Consider the following 8,941-nt stretch of genomic DNA (forward strand, 5'->3'; position numbering starts at 1 on the left):
TGGCAGTGGAAACGGCGGTGGCAGCGGTGGAAGTGGAGACGGCAGTTCGCTGAGCCGGCCGAGTGGGGCGACACGTGATTCCTGCCCCAACTCCACCATCCTATGCGATGCAAAGCAGGAGTGCCAGTTGGGCAGCGATGAGACAGTCTGTGGTGAGTTTACATTTACACTGACAGGCAGGCAGATAGGCGCAAATGAACAGACAAACAGTTGCATTTGTGTAGATGGAGACAGACAGTAAGATCAATAGATGCATACACAGACTGGGTACATCACTCCCTCCTCCTCCTTCTTACTCTCCTTCCCTCCTGCTTTTTCTTCCCCCTCTTTCTTTATTCTCTCTTTGCATCCTCCTTCCCCCATCTCTCCTCTTCCCTCTCACCCCCTCTTTTCCTTTCTCTTTATGTACTCCTCCTCCTTCTCTCCCCCATCTTTCCTATTCTTTTCTCCTCCCCCCTCTCCCCCTCTCTCCCTCTGTCCCTCCCTGTCCTCTCCTTCTCCAGTGAGATTCGGCTTGGGTGGTGCTCTCCAGATCAGGACCTCCCAGGATGGGCGCTTCCTCCCGGTGTGCTCCCAGGGCTGGGACCAGACTTACGCTGACCAGACCTGCGCCCAGCTGGGCTTCAGAAGGTACAACAAATCCCTCATCCATCCCCCCTCCAGCCACATTGCTCCACTCGTTAAACAACAGTGCTACTGCCACCATCTCCATGTGGTGAGCGCAGACAGGATGGCCTGCTGTTTAAGTAGACAGGCTATTTCTTCCATTCATTCAGTAGTTTTGATGCATCAATCTGCAAGCTACTGAGACAAGTTTGAGCCTGTTGCCATTGATCAAAAGTAGCCAATGCAGTCTCCTGTGAACACATGGAGCCTTACTTCTGCTTCTCTTTATTTCTGACTGTGTGTGTGTGTGTGTGTGTGTGTGTGTGTGTGTGTGTGTATTTGATTATCACAGGAGCTATAAGACAGGAAGTGTGCATGGTCAGCCTTTCACTGCCCTCACAGTGACCAGCAAGAGTTCTGACCCCATCCAGGGACAGGTCAATGTCAGGTAGGGCCCCTGTATGCTTCAACAGTGCTGGGTACAGCAGAACATGCCCTGACATATCCCATTACCACTGATAGACACCTTTGCTACACCAATAGTTACTGGTCCTGTTCGAGTGTCCAGGCACTTAACACAATACTTGTACATACGCATGTCTTAGTGTAGATGCAAGCCTGTACAATACATGTATATGGGTGTGCTAGCTTACATTGTTTAATTTTTAAACATTTTTATACTGCACACACTCAAATGCTTATGTGTATGTATTCTTACTGCTGATTTTGATTACTTACTAATGGTTTTAGACACACATTATTCTGCTGTCAGAGATTCGAACACAGAGCCCTCTGGATACACACCCAGTGTCCTAAGCATTACTCACAAAACTATGTATAAGTACTCATCCTTACATATCTCTAACTTATACCTGTTAAACCTCAAGAGCTCAAGAGGAGCTGGGTGTACTGCCCAAACCTTCACCATCATCCCCACACTATCCCCCGGCCCGCTCCCTCTCCTAGGTCTCCCAAACACCATACACTGAAGACTCTGAACATATACACTGGTGTCATTTCCTCCTCCTCACATTGCCTTCCTTTTGTCATGCAGTACTTCCTGTCCTGGCCAGCAGACTGTCTCTCTGGAGTGTGTTGGTATGAGTTGTTATTACGTTGAAATGTCGCCCATTCATTCCGTAGGCCAGAAAATTGTCTTTTGTCAGCCATGAGGGTCCTATGATATGAAATAAGTGCCTCACCAATGTGAATTTCTTGAAATTTCCCAATTTCTATTCAATGTTAATGTTGGTGGTGGTTATGGTGGAAAAAAAAACTTTTCAAAATACTAAATTTAGGGATTGAATTTTTTATTTGACCACACCAGATTAAACTTGGTTGAGACTCCTGAGTAACTCAGTGGGTAAGGGGTTTGGCCAGCTTTGGAGCCTAGGTTCAATCATAGCCTTGTCAATCACATCCAGGCCAACAGTGGCAGAGGAAATTGTTTTTTTCTCTCTGCTGGGGATGTGAGTGGTGTCTTAGCAGGGGTTGCTCATAACCCAGTGCCAGAATGTTGCTTGGATGAAGTAACTGCAGCTACACCCACCCTCCAATTGGCATGAAGGTCACTGTAGTGTGAAAAAGAGTCACAGCTGGCTTGTGTGTGTATTGGAGGCTTGCACTCACTGTGCTCCAGCACTCCTGAATGAGTGTAATGGTTGGGGCAGTGATACAAAACTAAAATATCCAGTCGGCGATTCCAAAATATAAGGCTACATAAAATGGAAGAGGTATAAAAACTTGGTTATTTACCAAAGCATACACTCATACCATAGCTTGGGGATGTGAGTACACAGGTGGCACACTGTATGACATCAGTGTGGCATTTCACTTTATAATCTACATATGGTTTTCCACATTTATACAGCACATCAACATTTAACTTTCCCGCACATGTTGCTTAAATTTGATGCCACTCACCAAAGGAAATAGAGAAAAAAAACATAATAAATGAGTGGATTATTTTAATTTTCATGGTTCGGTTTACCATAAATAATCATTTAATTTGCATATCAAAAGCCATATTTATACAGAACTGGGTTGAACAATTCTCTATAGAAGGGAGCTGTCCTGTTGTGTATGTTTTTCAAGAGAATTGCAATAGAATTATGCAGAATTACAGTTACAGTCAACATGAAATCTGTCACTGTGAAGATTGATTTAATAATTCTTTCATCAGTGAAGTAATGTGATCTCAGTGCTAACTTTCCATTTTCCCTTGTTTTTGTTTATTTCCTGTTACCCATTTTCCCTCTGTCACTGCCCCTACCCTCAACCCAGACTGTGGGAAGCAGCAGTCCACCTCCCGGATCATAGGGGGCACTGTTGCTAAGGCGGGTCAGTGGCCCTGGCAAGTCTCCTTGCACTATCATGACTTTCATACCTGTGGCGGCTCCCTGGTGTCTCCAGACTTTGTTGTGACTGCTGCTCACTGCTTTCCAAGGTCAGTGCTGCCACCTAGGGCCTGGAAGACTGTAATTGCAACTGTAAAAATTAAAATGATAATGAATAAATTTTATTAAAAAAAAATAGCAGAAGACAGAATGTAGAAACCATACCGTTATCAATATAGAATGAATGAAGAATAGCACAAGTGAAAATGTACCTAATGACACCTGTCCGTAGTCATATCTGTTTTTATATTACAAGCTTTGCAACAGGAATAGTCTCAGAGTGCTCAAAGAAGAGCTGTACAGTTAAACAAAGGAATTATAGTCTGAAGCACAGAAAGCAGACTAAAACGGGTACATTGCAGAACATAAACAGTAGGCGGAAAGACACAGAAGAGACAGAAACGTAAGGGATTAACAAAATGAGAAAATGGAATTGTTAACACCATACATACAGAGATGATTTGAAGAAAACATTTCCTGTTGCTGTTGATCTTGTCAGTACCTACATAATTCCTATATGCAAAAAGGGTCTGGGGCAGCGTGGGGGATTAAAAGAACAGGAAAAACTGCTTTGCTGCTGAAAGTCAAGGCTTTCAGGTATGTGTGAAAACCAGTGCAAAAACAGCTGTAGAAAAAGGCTTACACGTTCACACTCCCTGAAACCGAGAACAAAAAACGCTCTTCTCTTTTTGTGATGTATGCGAGTATTCAGTAAGATTACTCAAATAGCACAGGGAGTAAGCCATCCTTATTTTGTGGCTCCTGTGCTATTACGGTAATTTTGAAAAACTGAATAGCATACAAAGGTGGAGGTAATGTTTTTTGTCCGCTTTTCAATACAGAGAGCAAACCTTTATTTGTTCCAGGGGTCATAAATATGTGCCATTAAGCTGAAATGTTTACTTCTAGCTCAACCCCCTCTGCCCTCGTGGCCAGTAACTGGAAGGTGTACGGAGGAGACTTCTCCCAGGCCAATCTGCCTGCCCCATATTTCGTAGAGAGGATCATCCTGAATGAGAACTACAACAGCCAGACCAACGACCAGGATATCGCTCTGCTGAAGCTCAAGCAGCCAGTCAACTTCTCCAGTGAGTCTAGCACCAAGCAGGTCACCAAGAAGTGCCCCCTAGTGGTAAAAGGAGAAGACCTAATGTGTGTGTGTGTGTGTGTGTTTGTTTGTTTTCCAGCCACTGTCCAGCCAGTGTGTCTGCCTGCTTTTGACCAGACCTTCCAGCCTGGAATGGAATGCTGGATCACTGGGTATGGAACAACAGCCGAAAGAGCAGGTCAGAATGCGGGGGGGGGGGGGGGGGGATGCAAAATGGAGTAATTTTTATGGAAAAAATGTGGAGTAATATCTAAGGAAGGTTAAAGAGAACAGGGATAGACAGAATGCATAGGGAGTGGAGCAGAGAAAGAAAAAAGAATTTGTGAGGCCCAGACAATGCTGTGAAACCGCTGATTATGTTATTGAGTGTTTCAAAGTGTGTAGCATTTGGCAATGATAATGTGCCATTGTGGCAATTTGACTTATAAAAAACATTGAGAAGTTTGGAAGTTACAAAGTGTTGAAAGGAAAAATATGACTGCGTGTATGCACTTTCGTGTGCATGTGTCGTACAGACCAAGGTTCTGACAAACTGATGGAGGTGGCTGTGGACATCATTGACAGCCGGGTGTGCAACAGCAGCGAGGTGTACAGCGGAAGAATGTCCAGGAGCATGGTGTGCGCCGGGAACCTGGAGGGCGGAGTCGACTCCTGTCGGGTATGTCACTTAAACTGGTCCCCACAGGACGGGCGCCGCGCCACGAGGCTGTGGAACCATAGCACTTCCAAAACAAGCAGCAATAAGATGCCACAGGACGCTATGAATTATGCGGTGCTCATTAAAGTGTGAACCAGACTCAGGTGTTAAACTAAATTTTCAGCGATATATGTTTTCGCACTCTTTTGAATGCTGGTCACGTTGAAGCGATCATGTCTGATCTAATTCCGAGTCTGAATTTTTTCAAGGTTTCTGACATTGAGATAAAATGACTCTAACTAGTTTTTTTTAGTTAAGCAGACTATAGACACAAAGTGTAACTGCACACATTCCCTCTGACTGAATTCTTCTCTCTGTTTCTCTCCTCTTTCGTGCTTGTCCAAACTGTTTGACCACAAGACAATATGGATTTGTGAATGATGTTTCATTAAAGGTGCATGTAGTGGATGAGGCAGCTGCTTCCAAATAAAAACACAGACAGAGGGGCAGACTAGCAGGGTATCAAACTATTGCAGTTCAGTACACCCCCCTACACACACACACACAAACACTGTACTCTCTCTGCCCTACTTTCTTTGTTTTCCTCCTTCCTTCTCTTACCAGCTCTGCCTCTCTCTGTCTGCTCCAGTTCCTCTGTCCATTCCTCTCTCCCTCTGTCTCACTCCCTTTTTATTGTGCTACCACATGTCACTCCCTTTCTCTCTCCCTCTCTGTCTGAGCTCACACAGTGAAGTGTATTTGTGTTGATGCTTCAGTGTTGACAAACCCTTAGGAGAAAAAGAGCACCTCAGACAGTCAGGCTGCAGGGTTACATTCTGGCCACATCTATGATTGAAGCAAATGGTTCATTTGGCTGACTGGGAAAGGTTGAACACTTAAGTCAGTAGTGTTCGCCTCAGGAAAAAAATCTGCAATTTCAATAACATATTCCAAATTGTATAAATAGCTGTAGTAAAAACAGCGGATGCAGAATATATTAACACTAAGCATGAAATGAAAAAAAAATGTCAAGAAAATATAAATATTGCATGGATACATTTGCATAGTATGTATGCAATGTATCATATATTAAATATTTTGTTTTCTTAGGGGTAATGTGATTGGACCAATTAGCTCTGGGTTTTGCCTTTGTGCACTTCAATGGAGTACCATTCTCTACTGTCCTTTTTGAAGATGTTTGGGAGTTCAGTAGTTCTTGGAAAGTGCTAATGTTTTCCCACCATCTTCTTTCAAAATGATGAAAGAACAACAGTGATTTTTTTTACCAAACTGAAAAGCTACCATTGACTTTTTCCACAGTGTGTTGTATGTTGGTCACACTTTACAATAAATGTTGCCCCATAAGACCTTAAAGCACACACATGATGCATGACTTCATGAGTGTGAAGTTTATAAATTTCTGTTTGTCTGTCCTCTTTTCTATCCATCTATCTACCTTAGGGGCAATGTACACATTAAACATGAGTGGTATGGCTATTGGGAATATTGCACATGCATATTTCATTGTCTGTTCTAAATCTGAACCATACCTGTCCCTTGTCCTCCTCTCCTGATTCAGGGAGACAGTGGGGGGCCTCTGGTCTGTGAGGGAGGAAATAACCGCTGGTACCTCGTGGGTGTGACCAGCTGGGGGGCAGGATGTGGGCGGAGAATGAGGCCAGGGGTCTATAGCAATGTGGGCAGCCTCCTGCCATGGGTCTACAGCATCATGCAGGTGAGTTGGCTGCATCCACACACACACACACACACACACACACACACACACACACACACACACTGGGCTTTGTCATACATTTAGGGCACATTTTTCAAGGTACCATATTTCCTTGGTTTTGATTTTAATTATTTAATAACTATGTATTCCCACGGATGTGACTTACAACTGCCCACTCCATTTTACTAAGACTAACCTTTAAGTTAAAAGCACCAAGTCTGGTTTGAAGTATGACTGTGTAGTATGACTCATCAATGAGAACAGGTGGAATTCTTGCATCAGTGTTGCATTTATTAGCTTCAAAGACATAAACACTTTCAGTTTGACACTCATAACTGAAAACCTCATTTGATGTTTCCTTCAAATTCTGAGGTACAATAGCACCTAGGTGTCACAGTAGGACCTAGGTGTGGGAGAATTTGATTGCAATAATAACTCATCATCTTTTTATATTCACTAAAGGTTAAAGTTGGCCACAGACACTCTAAAGTGGGAAAAATTGTGCATAACAGAACCAACATATTTTCTTGTTCAAGAAATCAGCATATACAACAAACATGGACATCCTATTCTCCTTCAGTTTGTCATAAGATAGGGGGCCTTCAATCCATTGGGCAGATGGTGAGGTGGGTTAATGTAGTTGCAGCCAAATTGTAACCTACCTTTCTCACTTTTTAAAGCAAATTGCCCATATTTCTCTTTGATGTGAACTCGTGCTGTTATTCACATAACTTCCGAAGTCAAGAGACCAAACAAAAACTTCCCAAACATTCTAAAACCATGCATATGGGAACAGGACCAAAAATCTGTGAGCAAAATCTGTGATCTGTGTCTAAACATCTGTACCCCTCAAAGACAGTCAGGTACTTGCCCTTGTAATCTTAGCTCCTTTTGCAGGTATGCCTATTCTGATATGTGTATACTCATTCTTACTGTGAGGTGGAGAGGTAAAGCTAATGCAACAGGAATATACAAAATACACATTTACAACTGAACCCCCAAACTTACCTTATCTCCCATTTTGATCTTTGGTGAACCAGGAGGTTCACTGTAAGCTGAGAGAGATCTAGACAGAGTATGATCATGTTCACTCTGACCTTGTGGCCTCATTCCGTCCTTCATAACCACTCTTTCTTGCCTTATATGAGCAACAAACCTGTTTGGTCTCTATTGTGCATAGCTTTCTGTCTCTCTCCTCTGCCTCCATCTTTTTGTCCTCCCCACTCAGACTCCACTATGTTGTTTCTCTCAGTTTACCTCCCTCTCTTTGTCCTTCCTTCTCTTTCTGTCTCCCCTCTCTCCCATTCCACCATCGTGCCAGCTCTACTCTCTGCCTCTCACTGCACCATCTCCATCCCCCATCCTGTTACCATCCTTCTCTGTAACACCTGTGAGGGTCAACACTTTTTTTGTTTGCCTTTGCCTCCACAGCAAGAGAGACCGTGACACTACGCTGTTGCCCCTTCTCACCCCCCAACCAAGCCAGCATCTCCCTCCACTGAACATGAACCCACAAAGTCTTCCACACCATCATGGAATGCGCAGAAGGATAAATGGATGGATGTACAGACTCCCCTGCAAGATGAGATTTATCAGATCTTAATGCACTTTAACTGGGAACTTTTTAACTGGGTACTTCTCAGCTCATGCCCTCGTAGCGTGTGGTCTGCCCTCCAAGTGCTCCTGGGGCCAACAGTGCCACCTTTCACGTAGCAGTGACACCTGGGAAAGATTTTCTAGGCCCCCAAGCCACATACAGAATTTGATTACTGCATGAAAACATGGCGCTTAATAAGCATGTCTGTTCTTGTGGTTCTAAAGTACTGCAGTTGCCAGTGGTGGTGTGTAGCAGTTCTTTGTGTTCATTGATGCCTTCCTACAAAAATTGTAAAACGCACCATGTTTACATCCACCTATATGCATGTGATTAACCCGTGGTTTTATTAATATCCCCCTTAATGTGTGCACTGACCCTCTGTAAATGGTGTGTGTGGTATGTATGCATGATGCATTTTGTTACCTACGAATGTTGTTTGTAAATCCTACATATTTATGGCCTTTTAAAGGGGTGGGTAGTGGGAGTGGGTGTTATTTGATCTGGGTCACTGACCCTCTGGTTTCAGGCACACTGTATCATTTTTTTTTAACACTGAAATTCTGAAGCTTTACCACCCTCCTCATGAATAAGTAAACCTTTTATGTTGCTGAGAAGGGCCCAATGCAGTTGACTTCTCTGTCTCTCTCTCTCTCTCTCTCTCTCTCTCTCTCTCTCTCTCTCTCTCTCTCTCTCTCTCTCTCTCTCTCTCTCTCTCTGAATACAATGGCGCATCCTTTGTCATATGCATTACAGCTTTTATAACATCATTGAGTGATGTAATTTTTAATGGACTCATCAGCGACTGTTTTCCACGCTCATGCATAATGTTGCGTCAGCATCATTATGGCGTTTTAATGGAATG

The 8,941-nt window shown here is 43.5% G+C and overlaps 1 protein-coding gene across 1 annotated transcript; it reads left to right on the forward strand.

Moving 5' to 3' along the window:
* The first annotated feature begins 224 nt into the window (after positions 1-224).
* Positions 225-8,730, forward strand: tmprss13a (transmembrane serine protease 13a). Its single transcript, XM_036536622.1, has 10 exons — positions 225-237; positions 504-630; positions 959-1,054; positions 1,661-1,704; positions 2,890-3,052; positions 3,912-4,090; positions 4,190-4,288; positions 4,626-4,768; positions 6,327-6,482; positions 7,914-8,730. The coding sequence occupies exons 1-10, from the start codon at positions 225-227 to the stop codon at positions 7,926-7,928; spliced, it is 1,035 nt and encodes a 344-aa protein (XP_036392515.1). The 3' UTR covers positions 7,929-8,730.
* The last annotated feature ends 211 nt before the right edge of the window (positions 8,731-8,941 follow it).

Source organism: Megalops cyprinoides, chromosome 9, assembly GCF_013368585.1.
Source record: "Megalops cyprinoides isolate fMegCyp1 chromosome 9, fMegCyp1.pri, whole genome shotgun sequence".
Lineage (NCBI taxonomy): Eukaryota > Metazoa > Chordata > Actinopteri > Elopiformes > Megalopidae > Megalops > Megalops cyprinoides.

What these genes read in the sequence shown, in the direction of transcription:
- tmprss13a (XM_036536622.1), top strand. An exon ending in GCCCAGCTGGGCTTCAGAAG is followed by an intron (nt 631 to 958) that starts GTACAACAAATC and finishes TGATTATCACAG; the next exon opens with GAGCTATAAGACAGGAAGTG. An exon ending in CAGGGACAGGTCAATGTCAG is followed by an intron (nt 1,055 to 1,660) that starts GTAGGGCCCCTG and finishes TTTGTCATGCAG; the next exon opens with TACTTCCTGTCCTGGCCAGC.